We start from the raw sequence: 24,894 nt of genomic DNA, 5'->3' as shown, positions 1-24,894 counted from the left end.
TTTGAAGGGGAGGGGTGAGGGGGGAGTTTGGGAGGGAAGGGACAAGGGGAGGGATTTGAAAGGGATGGGATATGGGGGAGATTTGGAGGGGAGGGGTGAGGCAGGAGTCTAGGAGGGGAGGGGCGAGGGGGGGTCTTGGCGGGGAGGGGTGAGGGGGTAGTTTAGGAGGGAGGGGGCAAGGGGGGAGATTTGAAAGGGATGGGTGATGGGGAAGATTTGGAGGGGAGGGGTGATGGGGAAGATTTGGAGTGGAGGGGTTATGGGGAAGATTTGGAGGGGAGGGGTGAGATTGGATTTTTGAAAGTGTACGATTTATGGGAAACGAACATTTATTGCAAAATGAGTTTCTTGTGACCTTCGAGTTAAAAATACGTTTAAGGACGCTGGATGGAGGATGGAGTGCAGGAGAGTTTAGGGAATGTAGAAAAAAGGCACTATAGGAGATGGATATTTTTTTTGGGATGAATTGATTTGGTGAGCAAGTCGAAAGCAGCCTTTTAAAGAAGAAGAAGAAAAAGGTGTTATAAAATATGACGGAATACATAACTTGAGGGGAAAGTGTAAACATTGAAGGTTAATGAGTGAAAACTATCTGGGGAAATGGAGGAGAAACACGTGGTCGAAGAACGAACGAACGAATAAGAATGAATAAACGAATGAGAACAGAGAAGGAAATGTTTTTTTTTTTTTTTTTTTTTTTTTTTTTGAGTTGAGATTTACACAAGGAAGTAGGCTATGGGTGAAAAGACTGGGAATACAGAGAACGAAAGTTATTGGATCACAAACGACGGACCGCTGAGAGAAAAACAAAGCCTCAAGGTTGTACAGTGCACACTGTACAAGGCCTCAAGACACGACACGAATTAACACGATTTTCAATACAGGTATGAAAGATTTGCACCGAAAAATCTTCGTCGGGACACAATATACGTACAACACCATAAATAAATACAGTTTTAACGAAAATACAAATGGGAACAATCACTTAACTTCGATTTCAAATCGTTCGCGACGCGGCAAAGGCCTTGCTCGCGACACGGCAAACAGACGATCAATTTATGAAAGATAAACACCGAGAAACAACCAAAGTTGCACACAATAACTTCACACACCGAAAGATAAATACAGTTTCGACAAAATACAATTGTGAACAGACTTAACTTCGAAAAACGTGGAGACCGTGTGGAGCTTCGAAAATCCCTCCCACCGTCTCCGAGATCTCGCGAGACCGAGCTGTGTTTGGCGGATGTGTTAGCTATCTTTTGCTATCTTTTGCAAATCTTTTGTTGCTATCTTTTGCACCCTTACCACCTTACTCACTTGTTTCTTTTGTCTCCCACCTCCGAGGATCTGGCTTTGGGGCAGAGAGAGAGGAGAGAGAGGTGCTGGCTCCGCAGTTGTGGGCCTGTACTTTCGCTGCTTGCTGCCTGGATCGATACACCATATGGACCGCAATTTTTGTGGCCGCCCACCATGGACCGCAGTTCTTTTGCGGGCAAGCACCACCCGTGGATGGACCTCTGGGTCACCGTGGCACCTATGCCATACAGGTGAACCACTTATAGTTGGCCCCCCTGACGGCCACAATTCACAAATGGACGCGGTTGGCGCCTTTCTTTATTTTTAAAGAAGCCAGAAGGCCAAGAGAAGGCAAGACCAGCGGCAGAACATCGGCCGGCTGCGACAACACCGGTGACTATGAACACTTTATTGGTGCACCGGATGGTGCTGACTGTGTGTATGGGGTGGTGCTTTTGGTGCTTGGATGGGGTGCTCTGCACATTATTAAAGGCCGTAGGGCCACAGGGCACTTGTGGGTTGGTGTATCGATGCTGGCATGCGTGCTCTCTCTATGCATAACATCTGCATGTGTTCCTCAAAGAACAGGTCCTGGATCGTAGTGTAAATATCAGTCTTGTGTAAATAATGCTCCCTACCGGCTGTATGTTAGTTTGAGGATTCTTTCCGCGATTCGGTTATCCTGTGGGTGTGTTTCTGTGAGGAGAAGGGTGCAACGTCGCAGGGGGACATATTTACTCATTTGTGAACATCTGTAAAACTGTCGCACTCAGGGTTGAGTTAATAGTAGAGGGAACTACATCTGAGTGCCACACTAAAGTAAGTAAAAATTTATCGGGTCGGGACGCCCCGAGGTAGAGAAGGGTGCAATGTTGCGGATATGAGATTGGCATCCATCCATATCCGCTTGTAAATATTCCCCTATTTCCTCCATACTTCCCAACTATCCCCAATCCCCCATTCCCTAGTCCCATTTCCTGTAAACAACACTCTGTAGACCCGACCTCCCCCTATTTCCCCCATTAAATGTCGCATCCAGGTCCACCGCATCTCACGTAGACAACTATAGGACATCTTGCTAGTTATTCTTAGTCTATGTCAGTTAAGGACTCGTTTCCATTAATTCTGACTCTTCGTTGCACCAGAATGTGATTGTATGGCACCGTTAGGAAGTTTAGGACCTCCCAATACCTCCCCGCAGCTCTTCCTCATGGTACAACAACAACAACAACAACAGCGGCGGCGGCGCGGGGAGTGTGCGTCCTCACTCCGGCTTGGTTTGTAGGGGGTGTTGAAAGGGCACCAAGCCTTTCCAACGAGCCGCCATCGAGCATGTGCTCGATGGGGTTACCACGTAGGGGCTCGCTGTCAGCTCCTCGTCAAGGGCGGAGCCCGGTAACCCCCCGCACCCAATAGAAGTGGCGGACCAATCCCATCTGGGGCGGAGCCAACGAGCCGAGGGCGTGTCACTCCCCGCTGAGCATGCGCAGGAAGAGGGAGGTGACGTCAGATGCGCCCTCAGCTTGGAGAGAGAAGGACGCCACCTCCGAGCGCTGCAATACCTCCCCGCATCTCTGGACCGGACCGTGTTTGATTCTGCCCTGAGCCAAGGTGCACCTTGTGCTATCGACTGCCTGTCCTTCCCTGCCATCAATCCCTGTGTAAGTCAGTCTTGTTCCGTTTGTCTGTGGTCTGTCTGGGATAGATAAGATTGTGTCTAAGTGCCTATCTCTTCTGTGCTTTACCTCATACCTTGTAATCTACCCCTTTTCTCCACCACCAATTATATCCTCCTCCGGAGGTCTTGAGAACTGTACCCCTTGTGTCGTTTCATTTATCCCAGTCGTTGTGTCCTTTCCTTCATTGATTTAGCATAGCGCGACTTGGTCAACGTCGGGTGGAATCGGGTGAGTTGGGGAAGAATCGGGTAAACTTTGCGAACACGGCGGCCATTCCGCTCGGCCCATCATAACACCTTAAGCCGTGTCCGTAACAATTGGTGTCGAGGAGTGAGATTGGACCCGAAGCGCGCTTAACGCGCTCAAAATTACAAGCAGTGTGAAATTTGTTTTGTTTTAAAATAAAAACCCGAATTTTGAAAGTCGCGCTATGGCAGATCAAGACGGCTGGGTTCCGGTAGAGGAGAGTGAGGCAGGGTCGATCCAGGACCAAATTGAGGGACAAGAGGAGAGCGAAGCAGTGAGGGCGGCAGGTTCGCAAAATGGCGTCCTCGCGCACGAGGCTTCAGGCGCGCAAAGTGGCGTCCTCGCGCACGTGGGTGTAGCGGCACCAAATTTTGCCGTGCCCGCGACCGTAGCAGCGCCGTTGGTGGATTTGAACCTTTTTTTTTATACAAATGAAGGCCCTTATGGACAAGAATAGCGAAGAAATGGAAAGCAGAATGATGGGGGTAATGGGGAACCGGATGGATGCTCAGAGTGAGCAATTGGGGGTAATGAGGGACGAAGCGAGGGGTACAGGTGAGGCGTTAGACAATGGGATAAAAGAGGTAAAGAATGGGTTAATGGGGGTAGAAAACAGAATGGCCGCACAAGAGAATCAAATGGAAGGGATGCAAAAGGGGTTAGAGGGGTTAGAAAACAGTATGGAAGGCAAATTGAGGGACATGAGGGACCAAGCGGAAAGGGAAGTTAAAAAAATGGGGCAGCAGATAGAGGAGGTCAGAATGGGGGTAGAAACTAAATTGGATGCTCACAGGGAGGAAATGGAGCAGATGAGGGTGGCATCTGGGCAGGAGATGCAAGTGATGGGAGAGGAGATCAGAAGAGGTGTGAGTGAGGAGGTCGGAGGAGTGCGCGAGGAGGTGAGGCACTGTAAGGAGCGCATGGAGAAGGAGGTGAGAAAGGGGACTGTAAAATTGCAAGGTGGTATAGAGGAGTTGACGCTGGGAGTAGAACAACTGACAGTGGGACAAAAGGAGTTGGGGGACCAGGTAAAGAAGAACACAGCGGTAATAGAGGGTTTAAAATCGACACAGAAGGAGATGAAAAAGGACGTAGGGGTAATTAAAAAAGAGTGTCAGAAGGTACGTGAGGGACTGACAACGAGGTTGGACGAGGTGACAGAGGTAATGGAGACGAAGGACCGGCAGGTGAGGACGCACATGGAAACGGTCAAGGTAGCCTTAGAGGACGAACTTGAGGAGACGCACCGGGAAATAAGAGAGGTGAAGCAGAAATTAGAAGAAGTGGAAGAAGGGGTGAGCGAAATTAAGAAGCGACGGAGAGGGGATAAGAAAGAGATAAAAGAGGAGGTAAAAGAATTGGTCCAAAGTCTGTGTTCGGATCGTAATGATGTGCTCATTAACCGGATGAGGGATTCGCAGGTGATGGAGGAGAAGCGAAGAGAAAGAGGACCCGGTGTAAGTGGTGACCAATATGGTCGTGCGTATGATGGGCCAGGTGATTTAATGAGCCTGGGGGTCGAGATAGACCCGGGTGTTCGTGAGAGGCCGTTGGTGAAGTGTGCGACAGGTCTGGTGTGCGAAAAAGGAGGTGTGCGAGAAAGTCCGACCATGGGGTGTGTGAGGAAAAAGTGCGTGCCGACCAGTGAGTGTGCTGTCGAGAGTGAGTCGGTCGTAGCGCGTGTGCGAGGGGTTACATGGAAGCGCGGTGTGGTAAGTGTTACGGAGGAAGTAACGAAAGAGTGTGCGCAAGAGGATGCGCGAGAAAGGTGTGTAACGGACAGGTGCATGGGGAAAGAGTGCGCTGTCAAGAGTAAGGGGGAATGCACGCCTGTGGTGAGTGTTACAGAGGGTGTAACGGGAGAGTGTGCGCGAGAAAGGTGTGTAACGGACAGGTGCATGAGGAAAGAGTGCGCTGTCGAGAGTAAGGGTGAGTGCGCGACCGAGAGTGGAGGTGAGAGTAGTAAGAGTGACACGGAGCGGGAGTTGGTTGTGACAGGTGAGAAAGGAAGCACACCTGGGATGGTAGAGCGTGTGTGGGAATGCACGCTGGAATTGGTAGTGAGGCACGTGTTTGGGTGTGCGAGTGAAAGCACACCTGTGATTGTCACAGAGGAGGTGACCGAGGAAGGGGCGCGAAGAGGTGTGTTGGTGAGGTGTGCGACCAACGAATGTGTGCCAAAGTGTTCGGTGGTCAGGTGTGTGACTAAGGCTGTGAGTGAAATGAGTGTACCTGGGTGTGTTAGAGAAGGTACGACGAGGAGCATGGAAACGGCTGGATGTATGAGCACGAAAGGGGTAGCGTATGCATGTAAGCATGCAGGTGAGGCATCGACGGTAACCGGGTTAGCGGTTAGAGCGACTTTTAGCCGAATCGGGCCCTCGGTGCGTGCCGGGCTTCGCGTGCCGCGAGAACCAGCGGGGATCCGAGCCACGGCGGGTTCGAAAGGACCGCCGTACGCAATCCACGCTGGGCCTCGCTTTGAACGGCCGCGTCCGTGCTCCACTAGGCGGAGCGGGCAGCCCGATAGGAAGGGTCGTCATGGCGACCACTTTTTATTGAGACGTTCCGGCAGGTCGAGATCGGGCAATTGGATGGCTCCGCGCCGAGGTGGTGCGTGGGATCTCGGCACGGGTAAGCCCCCGTCCCTGCACCGAGTGCCGGACGCATCCAGCCGCTGGCACAAAACAACCCGCATTCATTGCCCGGCTGTACGAAGCCGAGCTTTAGAAGGGAATTGGCGCACCGAGAGGCATTAGTAAGTAGACTGTAATGACGAGGATAGTGTTTTGGCCCCGAAATTAGAAAAAAACAAAATTTGATGATTGGCAAAGGATTGGCAGTAATGATTGGCAGATGATGGGTAGTGATTGGCAAATTTTTGATTTGTTGAAATTTGATGTGCAAAATTGGTAGTGGGAGATGCCCGATGTGGTGGGATGGCAACTCTGTCATCCCTCACAAATGGGGGCAAATGCGCTATAGATTATGGGGTTGATGGCAGTGAAAACTAGCCCGGGTGGGTTAGGATATTGTGTGTAGGGATCTAGCGAAGATGACATTAGGTAACGTTAAGGTTTAGATAGTGACTGATACCTGTAGTGGGGACGTAGTAGCTTAGTGTTTGATAATGACGAGGGAGCGCAATAGTTTAAAGGGACGACTGGGAAGCGCAAGTTTCAGAGGGGAGTAGTTAGATGAGATGATGCTGTGTGAGAACTGGACAGGTGTGTGGAGCAGTGTATGAGTAGTGAGTGTTGTGGATCAGCGCGAATGCGCTTGGGGGGAGAGAAGGGTGCAGGCGGCACCAAGTATGAGAGCACAGGTGTGCAAGTGCAGGTGTGTGGAATACATGGAGTATTGGAATGAGTGGTGTGGAGAGAGTTGGAGTAAGTGGTACGGAGTGGTGTGCATGGTGCGAAGGTGTGGATGGGGGAAGAGTGGACCCCCTTTCACGAGTACCCGGGGCGGGTAGTGTAAGTGTTAGGTAGAGGGTATAGGTAAATTGTGGTTGGATATTGGCATCTGTGGTGCGGGTGGAAGAATGGTATTTGGATGGGTGCATTAGTGTTGTGGAAATGGCTGGGCGTGTAGCCTGTTAGTGTGTGTAGTTGGTTTGGGCACTCCACCACTGTGAGGATGTCGGCCAGGTGAGGCCGCAGGTGGGCTCTGGGAGCCGTTAGTGTCAGTGGGTGCCTGAGGATCCCGGGTGTGGATCGGGCAGCCCGTGCCAGAGAGGGCACTGAGGGGGTGAGAGTGCGAGAGGGCCTTCCCCAGTTAGTTAGGTTAGGGTGAGGAGCAGGTAAGCTCGGGTGGCAACTACAGTGGTGGAGGTGTGCAGGTGGGTAGACCTGCTGGGAGAGCTACACGTCACAGCCCAGAAATTGTGCGAGGGCACCGGGAGATGAATCGGGGGAGTGAGACCCCAAATTGAGAAGCACCACAGTTTGGTCAATGGGAATTGGTTTTTAGAACCCATAGTGTAAGAGGGCCAATGGTTTGGCAGGAGAAAGACCCCGGGTAATGTAAAGTTGTTAAAGTCATTTAGGAAATAGTTAAGATTGATGAACCTGCCGCACCATACGCAGCCAATTACCTGTGGTGATGATGACTCCACACCTGTGTTCCTTTGTTCTGTGTTGCAGGAAGGGAGAATTGCTGTGTGGATTTGTGAGACGCATCACGACGTGGATGAGACATTGGGGTGATTCCATCTCTCCCTCCTTAGGAGGGACTGATGATGAATTGGTGATGGCAAATTTTGATGAGAGTTGGAAATGGCAAAGTTGATTGGTTAGGAGGGAGAGAAGACGAATTTGGTTTATGGGAGGAACGGGGAAGACAGTAGGGACGTTTGTTGATGTGTAAAGTAGATGTTTATGGGTAGTGTTGTGTTTTGTGGATACAGTAAGGGGTAAGGGAGGGGCAATGTAGGTTACCTGGTGGGGGGGGGGGGGCGTACGGTAGGAACGTACCTGTCTCACCTGGTTCCCAAGTGCCCCCAGTGTGCATTACCTTGTATTGCGTGCACTTTTGCGCCCTTACCACCTTACTCACTTGTTTCTTTTGTCTCCCACCTCCGAGGATCTGGCTTTGGGGCGGAGAGAGAGGAGAGAGAGGTGCTGGCTCCGCAGTTGTGGGCCTGTACTTTCGCTGCTTGCTGCCTGGATCGATACACCATATGGACCGCAATTTTTGTGGCCGCCCACCATGGACCGCAGTTCTTTTGCGGGCAAGCACCACCCGTGGATGGACCTCTGGGTCAACGTGGCACCTATGCCATACAGGTGAACCACTTATAGTTGGCCCCCCTGACAGCCACAATTCAGAAATGGACGCGGTTGGCGCCTTTCTTTATTTTTAAAGAAGCCAGAAGGCCAAGAGAAGGCAAGACCAGCGGCAGAACATCGGCCGGCTGCGACACCACCGGTGACTATGAACACTTTATTGGTGCACCGGATGGTGCTGACTGTGTGTATGGGGTGGTGCTTTTGGTGCTTGGATGGGGTGCTCTGCACATTATTAAAGGCCGTAGGGCCACAGGGCACTCGTGGGTTGGTGTATCGATGCTGGCATGCGTGCTCTCTCTATGCATAACATCTGCATGTGTTCCTCAAAGAACAGGTCCTGGATCGTAGTGTAAATATCAGTCTTGTGTAAATAATGCTCCCTATCGGCTGTATGTTAGTTTGAGGATTCTTTCTGCGATTCGGTTATCCTGTGGGTGTGTTTCTGTGAGGAGAAGGGTGCAACGTCGCAGGGGGACATATTTACTCATTTGTGAACATCTGTAAAACTGTCGCACTCAGGGTTGAGTTAATAGTAGAGGGAACTACATCTGAGTGCCACACTAAAGTAAGTAAAAATTTATCGGGTCGGGACGCCCCGAGGTAGAGAAGGGTGCAATGTTGCGGATATGAGATTGGCATCCATCCATATTTTTTTTTTTATTTTTTTTTTATTTTTTGTATACAAGATCGAGGCTCGTGAAAGAGCGAACATTAATCACACAGAAAGACAAACAGACACATAAAACAAATAACATCGGGAGCGGTAGACAAGATGGGGAGAGAGGGGGAAGGACACAAACACAACATTTGAGAGCAGGGACCGAGAGACATGGAGACATCGAGAGATCTGTGGGAGGGAGAGGGCTTTGGGGTGGAGGCATGTGAAGGGGGGGAGGCATGTGAAGGGGGGGAGGCATGTGAAGGGGGGGGGGGGGGTGGGAGAGGTATAAACATATGGACACTGCCAGGATTTCCAGGAAATAAGTTGGAATTTCAAACAAGGTGGATCTGGGGTGAATTAGTGGGGGTAGAAAAGATCAAGGTTATGGATGGGGGAAGATAAGAGATGGTGGTGAACAGCTGTTTTAAAGACCTGGAGGGAGGAGAGGGATTGAAGGGAGTGTGGGAGTTTGTTCCACAGTCGGGAGAAAAGAGGAATGAAAGAGTGAAGGTGAGCAGAGAGCCGAGATTTCGGCAGTTTAACCATCAGAGGGTTGCTGGCAGATCTTGTGCGACCTGTAGGAATATTTGGGGGACAGAGCACAGAGAGAGCTGGGGGAGCAAGGCCGGAGAGGAGTCGGTAGAAGACAGAAAGACCACCTACCTGCCTGCGGTGAGTGAGTGAAAGGCCCTCAGAGATAGCTTCATCGCGGGAGATTCCAATGATTTTGAAAGCTTTGGATTCAACAGCGTGAAGCCGAGCCAGGTGTGAGGCAGGAGCACCAGCCCATAGGGGAGAACAGTATTCCATTGAGCTGCGGATGAAAGCCTTGTAAGTGGTGAGGAGCTCAGGTGTGCCGAGGAAGGACTTCGCACGACGGAGGATGCCCAGTCGGCGACTGGCTTTGGAGGCCAGCTTGAAAATGTGGTTTTCCCAAGAAAGATCATGGCAGATAGTGAGACCCAAAAGCTTGAGTGACAGAACTTCTTGGAGAGGATTGTTGAGAAAGTAGATGGGAGGGTTGTCCAGTTGATCTTTTCGGAGAAACATATTAAGAGAGTGAGATTTGGCAGGATTGAAAGACATGTTCCACTTGTTTGACCAGTCTGTGATTTTGTCCAGGTATTCAGAGAGTGAGGAGGCTGCAGACTGCCGATCTGAGGGAAGAGGAATGGAGCGGCAGAGAGTGGAGTCATCAGCAAAGAGATAGAGAGGATTTTCCAGAGAGTCAGAGAGATCATTGATAAAGACCAGAAAAAGCACAGGGCCCAGCACACTTCCTTGGGGAACTCCAGCCTGAACAGGAAGGGGAGATGAGAGAAATCCATTCAGGGCCACACGTTGACTACGACCAGAGAGGAAGTCCGCAAGCCATGCATGGAGATTTCCATGGATACCATAGGAGGAGAGTTTGGTGAGCAGAGCTGGGTGCCAGACCGTATCAAAGGCCCTTGATATGTCAAGGGAGACAGCTCTGATTTCCTGTTTGGCATTGAGGACCTCCATCCATTGTTGAGACAGCAGAAGCAGCATGTCCAGAGTAGAGTGACCTGGTCTGAAACCAAATTGATGATCAGAGATCAAGCCATTGGAGAAGAGGAAAGATTTCATATCCGAAGCAATGATGGATTCCATGACTTTGCTGATAATTGGGAGCAGGCTGATTGGTCTGTAGTTGCAAGGATCTGTTTTTGCACCTTTTTTGTGTAAAGCGGTAATGTTAGCTGATTTCCAGGATGCTGGCAGATGACCTTGAGCAAAAGATAGGGTGAAAAGAACAGAGAGAGGGTGAGATAGAGCGGCAGAGCAGGATTTTAAGACCCGTGGGCTGATGCCGTCTGGTCCAGTTGCAGAATCAGAGTCGAGGTTTGACAAACCGTCGAGGTCGAGGTCTGCTTGTAAATATTCCCCTATTTCCTCCATACTTCCCAACTATCCCCAATCCCCCATTCCCTAGTCCCATTTCCTGTAAACAACACTCTGTAGACCCGACCTCCCCCTATTTCCCCCATTAAATGTCGCATCCAGGTCCACCGCATCTCACGTAGACAACTATAGGACATCTTGCTAGTTATTCTTAGTCTATGTCAGTTAAGGACACGTTTCCATTAATTCTGACTCTTCGTTGCACCAGAATGTGATTGTATGGCACCGTTAGGAAGTTTAGGACCTCCCAATACCTCCCCGCAGCTCTTCCTCATGGTACAACAACAACAACAACAACAGCGGCGGCGGCGCGGGGAGTGTGCGTCCTCACTCCGGCTTGGTTGGTAGGGGGTGTTGAAAGGGCACCAAGCCTTTCCAACGAGCCGCCATCGAGCATGTGCTCGACGGGGTTACCACGTAGGGGCTCGCTGTCAGCTCCTCGTCAAGGGCGGAGCCCGGTAACCCCCTGCACCCAATAGAAGCGGCGGACCGATCCCATCTGGGGCGGAGCCAACGGGTCGAGGGCGTGTCACTCCCTGCTGAGCATGCGCAGGAAGAGGGAGGTGACGTCAGATGCGCCCTCAGCTTGGAGAGAGAAGGACGCCACCTCCGAGCGCTGCAATACCTCCCCGCATCTCTGGACCGGACCGTGTTTGATTCTGCCCTGAGCCAAGGTGCACCTTGTGCTATCGACTGCCTGTCCTTCCCTGCCATCAATCCCTGTGTAAGTCAGTCTTGTTCCGTTTGTCTGTGATCTGTCTGGGTTAGATAAGATTGTGTCTAAGTGCCTATCTCTTCTGTGCTTTACCTCATACCTTGTAATCTACCCCTTTTCTCCACCACCAATTATATCCTCCTCCGGAGGTCTTGAGAACTGTACCCCTTGTGTCGTTTCATTTATCCCAGTCGTTGTGTCCTTTCCTTCATTGATTTAGCATAGCGCGACTTGGTCAACGTCGGGTGGAATCGGGTGAGTTGGGGAAGAATCGGGTAAACTGTGCGAACATGGCGGCCATTCCGCTCGGCCCATCATAACACCTTAAGCCGTGTCCGTAACAATATGTATCAAGAGACACAATCACTTCTCTCACCCATAAAAATGGAGGGAATAACCAATCGTCTCTCACCTAATCAATTACCCCAGGTGCCTAGGATTTTAAAATAAGTTATCTGCTCTCATGCTGTTCTAGCCGAATGATTCTGCATAACGCAACCAAGAAAAGCTGCACAAGGTAAGCCTTTTGTAGTGCTTTACATGGTTGCTTTATGCAGATTTTGTCAGGTAGAAGAGCATGGGAGGAGTTAATTTACATAATCCTAGCCACCTGGGGTAATTGTTTAGGTGAACACCACCCTTGATTGCACAGCCAGATACATCTTGGACACTGTATATCTGATTTGTTCCTAAAAAAAGTTCTTTGTTATTCTTTCCATGGTATCCTGATGTATACTGGCACTTCTCAGGACCAATCCTTGGGTTCTTTGTCATGTTCAAGAATAATTTGTTGACATATCTCCTGATGATGTATTCAGGATGACCATTTTCACCAAGTATATTGTTAATATCATTCACTTCAGCAAGAAGATTCAAAGATGAGTATATTTTCAAAACCCAACTCACGAGGATGTTGTAAAGGGCAATTTTATACCTCATGGAACTCTGTGAGTTCCAACAAATGTACTTCCCGGTGAATGTAGGCTTCCGGTAGATAGATGTAGTGAACTCATTAGCATACCTTTCAACCAGTACTTCCAGGAATGGTAAAGTGCCAAAACATTCCAGCTCTAGGGCAAACTTCAGAACGGAATGGAGAGTGTCGAGTCACGGCAAAAACACGTCACACTTCACCCGAGACTCAAACAAGGCAAATACATCATCCACAAAGCAATAATACAGGATGGCAGAGTCCGTTGTTTGTTGACTAGAGAGTTGCTCCATCTTGTGAAAACCCACAAAGATATATATTGTTACCCTGTGAGTGACCCACTTCCCTGTGTGTGACCCACTCTCCTGTGTGTGACCCACTCCCCTGTGAGTGACCCACTCCCCTGTGTGTGACCCACCCCCATGCATGTGACCCCCTCCCCTGTGTGTGACCCCCTCCCCTGTGTGTGACCCACTCCCCTGTGTGTGACCCACTCCCCTGTGTGTGACCAACTCCCCTGTGAGTGACCCACTCCCCTGTGTGTGATCCACTCCCCTGTGTGTGACCCACTCCCCTGTGTGTGACCCACTCCCATGCATGTGATCCACTCCCCTGTGTGTGACCCACTCCCATGCATGTGACCCACTCCCCTGTGTGTGACCAACTCCCCTGTGAGTGACCCACTCCCCTGTGTGTGACCCACTCCCCTGTGAGTGACCCACTCCCCTGTGTGTGACCCACTCCCATGCATGTGACCCACTCCCCTGTGTGTGACCCACTCCCCTGTGTGTGACCCACTCCACTGTGTGTGACCCCCTCTCCTGTGTGTGATCCACTCCCCTGTGTGACCCACTCCCCTGTGTGTGACCCACTCTGGTGTGGTTTCTCTCACAGTCCTAATTATTTCACCTGCAACCATACCATAAAATAGCTTTTTAGGAATGTTGCTGTCTAAGAAAGGCATTCGGACAATGTGGAATGGAAAAGCATCTCGTTTATCAAATAATTTGGTGTGAAATTTATTATTATGGATATCAATTTGTAATTCTAAAAAGGAAACTGAAGTGGAAGTTTGGTTTTCCTTTTTAAATTCAAGTTCTTTTGGATATATATCATCATGAAGCTGTTCAAATATAAATCCATCGTTAATTGCCAACAAATCATCAATGAACCTGAAGATGTTTCCACATCTTCGTGCAGTTGTTAATTTATTCCTGCACATGTTCTGGACCCAATCAAACTCGTACATGTGCAGAAACAAATTTTCAAAGAAAGGTGCCGGATCTGAACCCATGGGTATGCCCACTGTCTGCTGGAGTATCTTGTTGCCAAATGTAAAGAAACTGTTGTTTAGCAGAAATCGAATACTTTCTTTGAGTTTACTTTTTGAAAAACTGCATGAATATTGATTATAATCAAGGAAATAATTATCCTTTACAGACCAGTGTGCTCTGTTTTGATATACATTAATGTATACTCTGTTACCTCCTGCAAATGCTTTATCTATTGCTCTGTCCAATGCGGTTACGAGCTTGTCATGTGGAATGTTTGCGTACAATGTGGAAAAATCTAAAGTTGAAAGACATTTAGCCTTACCCTTGTTGTTGATGTTGTGGATACTGTCGATTACCGGTTTGGAATTGTCAATGATCCAGAATTTCTTAATACCAGAATAAAACTTCACTTTTTCATGGTAGTTTTAAAGCATTTATAGATTAGTTTCATTGCCGCTGTTATACTACCCGACAAAGGTTTCAAACTACATTCTCTACTTGCGATGATATGAACCTCATCTTACAAGGGCGTTTGTGCATTTTTGGGATCCAGTAAATGAATGGTAATTTATGGTGTTCATCCGGAACTAACAGTCTTCTCACCGTTGAGTGATTTGTATGGTGTTGTATCAAGTCTGTTTTGTTATCGTTACTTATTTTGTAGGTCTTTGAAATTCCCGTGTCTCGGCCCAATTCTTCCAAAAGTGTTTGAATGTGGAATGTTTTACATACAAATGCAATATTATTATTTGCTTTGTCAATTGGAACAATAACATATTGTGTTTGAAGCTGCCTTAAGCAATCACGTGTCTCTGGATTGTTTAAAATTGCCTTTGGATTATTGATTCGAACTTTTATTTTCAAATCAACAACTCTCCTTTTCACATGTTTCTCTACCTCCTCCAACCATGAAGCCATTTGTGTGTTTGGTACTTTATGTTTATCAATTTGTTCTTTCATCCATTCGCCCAGTCCCATCATTGTAAGTTCCATTGCTTTATTCCAGTTTATTCTTTTATTTTCTCGATAATTTGGTCCTTTTGTAAGTATAGCACGTAATCCTTTATCTTTCACTATTCAGAGATCACCTGTGATGACGTGTTTATGATGTGGATCTTTGAATGCGGAATGTTCACAACTACAATGATGTGTGTTATTTAACCATTCCTCTATGTCTATGGCTATAGATTTTACAGTGTCCTTGTAGTTGAAGATCTTTCCCCGAATTGAATTTCCCAAAGTGTACACAACTCTTGGTCGCTCTCTGTTGTATTGTTTCTGGAGGTTAACTCCACACTTCCTTTCATTGAAGTATTTTCTCGACACTGTTAATTAACTGATATTATTAACTGTTATTAACATTATTATTGTTAACATTACATTATTAATTATTATTAACTGTTATTGTTAACACACACACACACACACACACACACACACACACACACACACACACACACTTTATAACAACACCCGCTTTCACATCATTTTTTTTCTACACTAATTTATCCTGAGATGATGCTCAAGCAATTTCATCCTGATCGGATGAACTTTTGTACTTGTCGAATTATGACATCATAATGGAGGCACATATGACATCATCATTCACAAGGCTTATTCTCCATGGATACTTCTTTACAATGAGATATGTCTCAATCTTTTCTACGTAGCGCTTTTGGAGATATAGAGATGTAAAGTTTTTCGTTTTTTCCAAGATGGCGGCCATACCACATGACCTGCGACATCATAATTATCCCGAAAAGATTCTTCATGCCCAGGCGCACCTGTGGTGAAAATTGCCTGTCAATCCGTGCAATGACTGCCAAAAAAGCGATTTTTATAGAAAATAAACCTGAACATTGCAGAGCCAGAATTATTTATATGGTCTGAGAAGCCCTTTGCGAAGTTTCTTCTTCAGCCACTCACAACTTGCTTCTCTGTGTGAAATGCGATAGTAACAAAAAAAGTCGGAATTTTGCCAAATCTGTTTTAGTCGTGTGTTAATATACCTCAGCCATTGACAAATCTGAAATTAGAATTATATTTGAGGTTCAAATTACCCCATGAGATTGTTTCGTATGTTGCCTGCATGTCTGTACAGGGTGATAATAATTAATTAATTGCCCACACTCGAAACTTTTCTTCTTCACACAATAACAACTTCTAGCTTCCAGACTGTACATCCAAACAACTTGAAATTTTTCACACGTGTTGCTCTTCATGACTTCTACTACAGTATGAAGTGTCACGTCGATCAATGAAGAGGTTCAAGAGATATATATATTTTTTAATATTTTCGTTTAATTAATGATATCTGCCAAACCACATGACTTATCACAAATTCCAAAAGGTCATTTTAGTAGACTGATATGCTGAACACATCTCTGAAGTTTCCCCTCGATTAGATCAAAAATGAGGGAGGAGCTAGGTTTTAAATGTTTATGCTTAAAAACATCATAACTCTGAAACCATGTGATGCATGACGTCATGCTAACTGACTTTTTTGTTCGTCAGGGGTATGCGATTGTGCCTGCAAAGTTTGGCCTCGATCTGTTCAGGCGTTTTGGGGAAAATGGAATTTTAGTGGTTTTTCAGGCTTCTCACTCAAAAGAATATGGCGGCCGAACCACGTGATCTACGACGTCATTATAATTTTATTTCTGCATCAATTTATACCGAGAAGATGCTCAAGAAATTTCATCCTGATCGGATAAAGTTTTTTATTTGTTGAATTATGATGTCTTAATGTCGGCACCTATGACATCATCATTCACATATGTTATTCCGCATGGAGAGTTCTTTTCACACATTCGAAATTCGAATTTCGAAATTTTCGAGATTCGAAACATCGCACAGCTGAAATAATTCTGAATGGAGGAATGGCCAACATTTCTCCCAGTCGATGTCAGAGACTGGTAGACAGTTATGAGAAACGCCTACTTGAGGTTGTTTCTGCCAAAGGGGGCAATACCACCTATTAGATCCAAGGGTGTACTTACTTTTTCCACATGCGAAATTTGCATTTATGTTTATTTAAATTATACAATGGACTACAAAATGTAAATGTTTCATGATATTTGTTATATTATATCACCTTTATCCATCAATATTGTTGAAATGAAGATCAAATAGCTGTATGTTGAAATATGTTGAAAAAGTCAAAACTTTACATGGGGTGTGCTTACTTTTTCACGTGACTGTAGGTGTGATTGGTGTATGGACTGCTTTAGGATTTAAATTAAAATTTAAGTGTAAACTTGAATACTGCACGAGGTATCGTGTTCGATGAACTCTTGAGTTTAGTTATGTTAAAACTCTGAGTAGCATAGATTTATTATTTGGCAAAAAATATTTTTTGACAAGTATGTTGATCACTCCAGTTTGTGTGTTTGTCTGTCCACTCACTTATACTTGCCAGCAGGTCACAATTTTAAACCGATATTCACAAAACCTCACCAAATGGTAGAGTTGGTGGTCCGACAGAATCCTATTTATGTTTGAGGTCAAAAGGTCAACATAGGCCAAAGGTCAACCACTTTTTCCAAATTTCAAAAATCCTCAATTTTCATCTGGTTGACTTGAAATTTGAATAGGATTTTCATATCAGCTAACTGAATTCAACCACCAACTATCTTTGAGATCAACATTGGCCAAAAGGTCAGCATCGGCCCGAGGTCAACCACCTTTCTCAGATTTCTAAAATCCTCAATTTTCATCCGATTGAATAGAAATTTGAATAGGATTTTCATATCAGCTAACTGAATCCAACCACAAACTATTTTTTAAGGTTAACATAGGCCAAAGGTCATCAACATTTTCAAATTTCTAAAATCCTCAATTTTCATCTAACTTGAAATTTGAATAGGATTTGCATGTCTTCAAAATGAAATCAACTACCAACGGTTTTTGAGGTCAACATTGGCCAAAAGGTCAACACAGATCAAAGGTCAACAACCTTTTCAAATTTCGAAATCCTCCATTTTCATCCGATTGACTTGAAATTTGAATGGATTTTCATATCAGTGAACTAAATTCAACACCAATTATATTTGAGGTCAACATAGGCCAAAAGGTCAACATAAGCCAAATTTCTAAAATTGTCAACTTGCATCCAATTAACTTAAATTTTGAAGACGATTTGCATATGGGGTCACTAAATTCAACCACCAATTATTTTTGAGGTCAAAAGGATTCTGTACCGAGTGCCATTCTACTTTGTTTTATTTTGCCAAGTGTCGCCTTATGAGTGATTTTTCATTTTGATGTTGATTTATATCTATGTATTTTTATTCGTTATCCCTTCTAAAACAAATATTCTTAATCTTCAGACTTCTTGTTTGGTGCTTGGTAATAAAACCGAAATTATTATTACACCATCACACTGCCAGTAAGGCTATCTCACATTGATGTAGATGCATTCCTTTTAAAGAAAGTGGATAGGGTAAACAACAACAAAATTGAGAGAAGGTTTTTATTCAATAAAACAGTCGCCTCTTTCTAGCTTTTAGAGTTTGCTGTGAAATTACAGAAAATTGGTGCTTTTGAGGCAGTCGATTTTTCAAAAGCACAACAGTTTAATGGCAAAAAAGAAAGAACACAGCCTGCAAATTCAAATCCACATAACATGATGGCTAAAGCGGCCTAAACCACGGTTGATGAACTTGCAAGACTGGTGTTATTTCATGGTTTAACAAGGTGCATAATAACAGTCAATGTGCAGCGAATGACGACAAGGGGGTGAACCAATGTCCGAACAATGACGTGAGCAAACGCACAAATAAAGAGATTGAGAGCCACATCGTTTGAGGTGCAGGAGAGTTGTTTGTGTTTCATTCGCTGACTGGGCAATCCAGCAGTGCACTCACTCCTTGAGATAGCCATCCAGAATGATTTTTTTCACCACCAATCATCAGCAATTATGGAAAGCCCATAGGCAAAGTGCGACAAAGAGACAGAGAGTGGAGTTTGCCACCATTGGATTGGATTTGATTCATCCTGTACCCTCTTAAGGGTGTCCAGAATGGCCGATGAAACTTTCTGCACAAGAAAATGCACTGGGTGGTTGCAGGTTGCAGTAGTCGGGGCAGGAATTTGGCATTTGTGCACGGTGCAGGTGAGAATCACCTGTTCTTTGCGAAAGACAGTGGGATCTCAATCATCCACCAACGACAAATACTGGTGTGGATGGGTACCAAGCTTAACATTCCCTCCGACAAACGGTACCTTTGTTGATGTTTGCCGCCATGCATTGCATGGATTAAAAAAAGAGAAATTCTTTACAACCTCTGAATCGGTCTTTCAAGAACCTGTCGTTTCAACATATTGCAGGAACAACAGTTATTCAGGCAGACTTTGGAACGTGCAACCATGGCCTAGACAATGAAAGGTGAAGCAAACCAACACAGCCAAATGAAAGGGAATATCAATTACTGACTTTCCAGAAAACAAATCCACAGCATACATCGATTACATGCTCGGCACTGTGGGTGGATTGTATGTTTGGGGTATCATAAATTTGGGACGGGACGAAGGGAGATGTGGCCGTGTTAACACAATATGACTGATCGTGCAGAATAAATCAATGTGCTTTACGTTGGACAATGCATTTTGGGAAAATATATCTCCTGGTGCATATGTAGACGAGTTGCGGAGACAAGCACAAGTCCCATGACCGAGGACACTTCCAGCCGGGACTGCGTGCTCTGGAAGCCGACATCGGCTTCGTAAGTAATTTACATGGCACCACTACGGTGGTGCCCAAAGAGAGATTACTCCGCACACTGGAACATGGAAAATGCTGAAACTCGCAACACCTCACCACAAAAAAAACAAAAAAACAAAAACAAATAAAATTAGTGCAACACCTTGGAATTCACACTTTGATACTAATCTGAGAATAAAATTGGGATTAAAACAACATTATTTTTCATCCTCCGTTGAAGAAACAGAATATCCAACTGCGGCTCATTAAATCAAAGACACCATTTGCAAATGTGAAAACACTTAAGAAGCGAAAGCTTTATTGGTAAGATGTTGCAAGTTCGCAACATAATCGGTATTTGAACCTCATGTAATCATGTTCATGTTAACGAGCGAAATGTGTTCGTCCATACTCGACCATTAAAAAAGTTTGGCAGGCCTTACATTACATGGCTATTTGTGTTTGTATTTCCCTAAACTTTTGATTACCTCCTGAAGACCACGGGGGCTCTCCATGCAAATGTCAATGTACATAGATAGCGTTCAGGAATGGTCGTCTTGGATGAAACGAATCAATATGCAATGGATGTTGTTACGACCTAACGGACACCGTTAATAATAACACTGCCATATTAAGGTTTGTTTCTTTTCCCAAGACTTTTCTTAATGAGCATGGAAAACAGTGAGCAAACACTGCAGCAAGAATGTTACACCATTTGTCCAGGGAATGGGATTGTACAATAATTTTTGATCCCTTTCACAAAGATAGAGGAATATTCATTACAACAACAAAGTCAGTGGTCGCATTTGCAGCTCTCTGTAACAACTGTAGTATACTTTAGTAGTTTCCGAATTGCAGTGCGAGTCCCTTTTCCTTCCTGGAACTCCTGCGTGCGGTCCAGGAATCCTACAACTGGCCACTGTTTAAGAAGCCTCTTGGCAAGATTTCCTTCTGAAACACATCCAGCGGCAGCGTGACCGGGTAGCAATGCCATATTGAAATGGCTGCAACTGAACTCTTTCTTTCTTTTTTTCCTCTTAGGCCCTGACTCGTAATAGGCTCAACATTTCTGGTTGTAGTTGCACAGTTCCCTGTGCTGTGAATGCTTCCCGACAGTTTGTCCACAACTTTTATTGCAGGTCAGTATATTATGTGCTCAAGGAGGAATGGCCAAAATCCTACGTAGTTGTGTTGCATACTACTAAAAATGCTCACCAAACCCACTGGCTTTGCCTGGGTCATTCTACCCTGTGTCTATGTTTCGAGAGTGGCGATGTGTGCACAAAACTGATTGAAAAACACACGAGCTGAGTATGCCTGCAGTCAACCTTCCTTCCGCTACAGGCCTCGAGCAAGGCACTACCTTGCCTGCAATGCCTGCTTTGGCATAATCCTCCACCTGGAGGCAGTGGCAATTTTAACATAAAGAATCCTGTTCAATGCAATTGTGTTCAATTAACCATTGGAGGGCCATCATGCAAACCTGCCTCCATTTCTAAAATGAAAGAGGCATTTTCATTGACCACGTTCACGTAACTGCAGGTTGTCGGGATTTCTGATAGGCCAGATGTGTTGAAAGTGGCAAAGGTCACACGTTTACGCTGCGAAGTCGGAGACTGGGCATCCCTGAGCTGCAATGGCTCTTCCAACCCATACGGTTCCTGAGGAACTGCTGGGATGTACAGTGTGGGTGTGGCTGTGTGGCTCTTGGTGATGGGCTCTGTCGGCTCTTTTGCCACCATTTGCTGAGTCACACCTCCAGCAACATCACCGCCTTTCATACAAACCCACTCGTGTGAATGCGCAAGTTCACCGCCTATTTGCTGTCGCCGTCTTCGACGCTTGTGTCTGTAGCGGAGAGCATATGCGGCATAGTTGGCTACAAACATAAGAATAGCAAGGCAGAAGACCCCCAAGAGCGTGTACATTCCAATTTGGAGATGTGATAACTGGCCAGGGGGCTGCGATGCAAACCGGCCTCCTCCGCCTCTGCCAGGGAAGCGACCGGCAGGCCCGTTCAAAGAACCGTTTGCTATTGGATGCAAACTGTTACTTCCTGCCAAATCGGGGGATTTTTCTAAAGGTGCATTATTGACTGCCGAGTATGAATGGACACTGGCATTCCCAGGTTTCCGGTCCTGGGCAAATAGGACGTGCAAGGTTAATGTGGAGCTCGCAAGTGTTGGCCCTTGGCAAGCTGTTGAAGGCATCAGCTCGACCATAACTGCTCCTGGTGAACCGTCGCCCTCTATTGTGATGCTTGGCCAAGGCAGTATGTTGTCATGGTCGACAGAAACCACATGCTCATCAAGACTTCGTGTGACCAATCGGTAGTCATCATGGTCATATAGAGTGACGGGTGCAGACGTGCCATCATCGAAATGCATCGTGACCATAAGCTTCGCGTGCTGATGTTTGAATGGGGGGCAAAGAAGAAGGGGGAAGAGAAACACAAGAGCATAAAAGAACACGTGTCAGAAAGTATTAACTAATAAATAGAGAAATAAGGAAACACTTTACAGAAGGATGTATTCATACAGTTATCTACAGTACACCAAATTGGAAGTGGCAATGTGAAGTGGGCAAGACACAAAAGAGGGAAGAAGGGATAAACATGTCACATCAAAGCTGAAAACTCTTGAATATAAAAAGGTCAAAGCAAAGGAAGATGATTTACAAAAATCCCCAAAAAGATCCTGCAGCTGAGCCTTCATTTCCTCCTTCGTTCATATGCCGCTGGGAAAAAAGTCTTGGATCGCTGACAAACTGGCATAGCCCAGGCTGGCTAAGAGGACCCGTGGAGTCAAAGCCGAGATGGAAAAATAATTGTAATGAAATGTGGTTACCTGGTGCATGCTATTGTGTAGTTAATTATTATTTGATGAGTGCAGCTGTAATTGTTGCTTAAATAGATGTCAGGTACAGCTACAGCATTTGGGGGATTTTTGGGAGAGAGATGGGGCTTTAAGAATTTTAACAACATCTAGTGGAATCTGATGAGATGGTCCGAATTCTTCATTTCTCTCGTGCCCGATGCAAAGCTCTCAAACACTTTTGGTGCTCCCTTGTCAAAAGCATCATCCGACCATTTACAATGTATGCAGGTGTAGAAGAAAGCCGATACTGAAAATATAATTTGTATCCAGGACTAGCAGAAGTACCCGGCGTTGCCGGGCAGGGCGGGGGGGGGGGGGTAGGAGAGGGGGAAGGGGGAGTAGGGGGGTTGGGGAAGGGAAAGGGGGGAGGGGGGATTGGGGGGAAGGGGTAAGGAAAGGGGAGGGTGAGAGGGGAGGGGTGAAGGGGGGGGGGGGTGAGGGGAAGGGGAGGGGAGGAGGGGAAGGGGAGGGGAGGGGGGGAGGCAGGAGAGGAAGGGGGTTTATATATATGCTGGTGGGTGAATGTGGCGTTCATCATGTTTCTGAGTTCAGTGTGATGCCGGTCAGGAAGAAGAAGAAGTCATACTGCCAACTTCGTACACTTCCGGAATTGTTTGATTTATTTGTATTCAAATGTCTGGTGATTGTTTTGTATTTATTTATGCGAATGTGTACTTGTATATAACTTGCATTACTTTAAAAAGGCTTAGGCACTCTCGAGCGATTTGTTTTTCCAACTCCAAAAAAACGAACTTTTTTTTTTTCATTTTTTTTTTCTTGCCTAAAACACTCCCAGGCACTCACTGATGAATCTCAGAAAGTTTAACGAAGATCCGTTCATCCATCTCTGAGAAAAATGGTGACACAGACAGACACCTCTCATATATATATATATATATATATATATAAAAGACTTCTCCTATAAGATTATATAACTTCTCCTGCTGCCCTATCTGACGATGCAAAAAGGAGTGTTCATCATCTACTATATATAGTAGATATATAGTAGATGATGAACACTCCTTTTTGCATCGTCAGATAGGGCAGCAGGAGAAGTGTCTAGGGCCTAGGCTATTGGGCACAATCCTGGATGGATCCCCACTTCGACGCAAGATAATCGAATGGCTCATTCATCCCAGCAAGCTCGTACTCATTCTGCCGATCTCGGAAGGATGTCAGGCTAAGTCAACCAACCTCGTGTTAATTCAACGACATGACAGGAGCTCAAATATCGGACCCGAAGATCTCAAGGCAGCTACCGTAACCAATAACCCAACACCAGCCTTAAATTGTGCTCTGATCCTGAGCTGTATTGGCCTTATTTTTGAGCTCCTATCCAAAGCAGTTTTACAAAGTGATCACAAGTACCTGCAAATCATAAAAGCAAAATGAAAATGTACTATATGATTTGCAATGACGCAACTCGATTCGGTTGAAATGGGAAAAGTTTTGAAATATTTGCTACATTACTGCGGGAAAGTTTAATGAGGTTTACCGATCCAAAAAGTTTATCACCAACAAAGGTTATTTCCACTTATCGACAAGCAAGCACAAAGTTATCGCACGAATTAAATTGTTTGTGTGAAGTCCAACTGAAGAAAACTTTGCAAAAGTAGCAAACAAGTTTAGTAGGAGCAAAACCTCAATGGGTCCTGAACTCTAACCCCAGCTCGAACACTATTCTGGGATAATTATTGTCAACCAATCCGACATCATTAGGTATCAATAAGCAATCATACACAATTATAGACAATCGATGCAACAAGCTGTGCAGCCGGTTATTAGAAAGTATCGGTAACATCCAGGGTGACAACACAACATAACTGGAACGGTACTCGATGGAGCGCATACCTCCGCCAGGCTGACGGTTTATGTTTTGTATCCCACTGATAGGACGGATCTGGATTCGGACCTGAACCAAAATCGAATCTGCTTGTTCTTGTCACCGAACAAACTCGTCCACCATTTTTTGTCAAAATCCGTCCACAACTTTTTGAGATATCGTGTTATATATCGGTTTTAGCCCGAACACTCAATAGTGAAGAATCACTTAAAAAATTCTCTGATCTGGATTAGGATTCGAATCTTCACGAAAATTGAATCAATTCTTCCTTTTCACATACCAAACCTGTCCACCAAGTTTCGCCTTAATCTGTCAACAACGTTTTGAGATATCGTGCTATATATCGGTTTTGGCCCTAACACTCAATAGTGAAGAATCACTTTAAAAATTCTCTGATCTGGATTAGGATTCGAATCTTCACGAAAATTGCATCAATTCTTCCTTTTCACATACCAAACTTGTCCACCAAGTTTCGCCTTAATCTGTCAACAACTTTTTGAGATATCGTGTTATATATCGGTTTTGGCCCGAACACTCGAAGAATCACTTAAAAAATTCTCTGATCTGGATTAGGATTCGAATCTTCACGAAAATTGAATCAATTCTTCCTTTTCACATACCAAACCTCTCCACCAAGTTTCGCTTTAATCTGTCCATAACTTTTTGAGATATCGTGTTATATATCGGTTTTGGCCCAAACACTCAATAGTGAAGAATCATTTAAAAAATTCTCTGATCTGGATTAGGATTCGAATCTTCACGAAAATTGAATCAATTCTTCCTTTTCACATACCAAACCTCTCCACCAAGTTTCGCTTGAATCTGTCATCAACTTTTTGAGATATCGTGCGTACTCATTAACTCATACCGTTTTTTGGCCAATGGTGAATTATTCTCAGATCCAGATCCAGATCCAGATAATCACCAAAATGTACCCATTTCGTCCGTGTCAC

General features: G+C 45.6%; 1 protein-coding gene across 1 annotated transcript in view; it reads right to left on the bottom strand.

Annotated features, from left to right (window-relative positions):
• Positions 1-20,673: 20,673 nt before the first annotated feature.
• Positions 20,674-24,894, bottom strand: part of LOC144888796 (transmembrane protein 132D-like) — a 139,678-nt gene continuing 135,457 nt past the window's right edge. The window contains exon 6 of the mRNA XM_078768004.1: positions 20,674-21,630. Within this exon, the coding sequence (XP_078624130.1) occupies positions 20,674-21,630 (957 nt within the window). The remainder of the gene's footprint in view (positions 21,631-24,894) is intronic.

The sequence above is a fragment of the Myxine glutinosa genome, chromosome 14 (assembly GCF_964187855.1).
Source record: "Myxine glutinosa chromosome 14, kmMyxGlut1.1, whole genome shotgun sequence".
Classification (NCBI taxonomy): Eukaryota; Metazoa; Chordata; class Myxini; order Myxiniformes; family Myxinidae; genus Myxine; species Myxine glutinosa.
The sequence above is the reverse complement of the archived record's forward strand: the minus strand, read 5'-3'. Positions and strand labels throughout refer to the sequence as shown.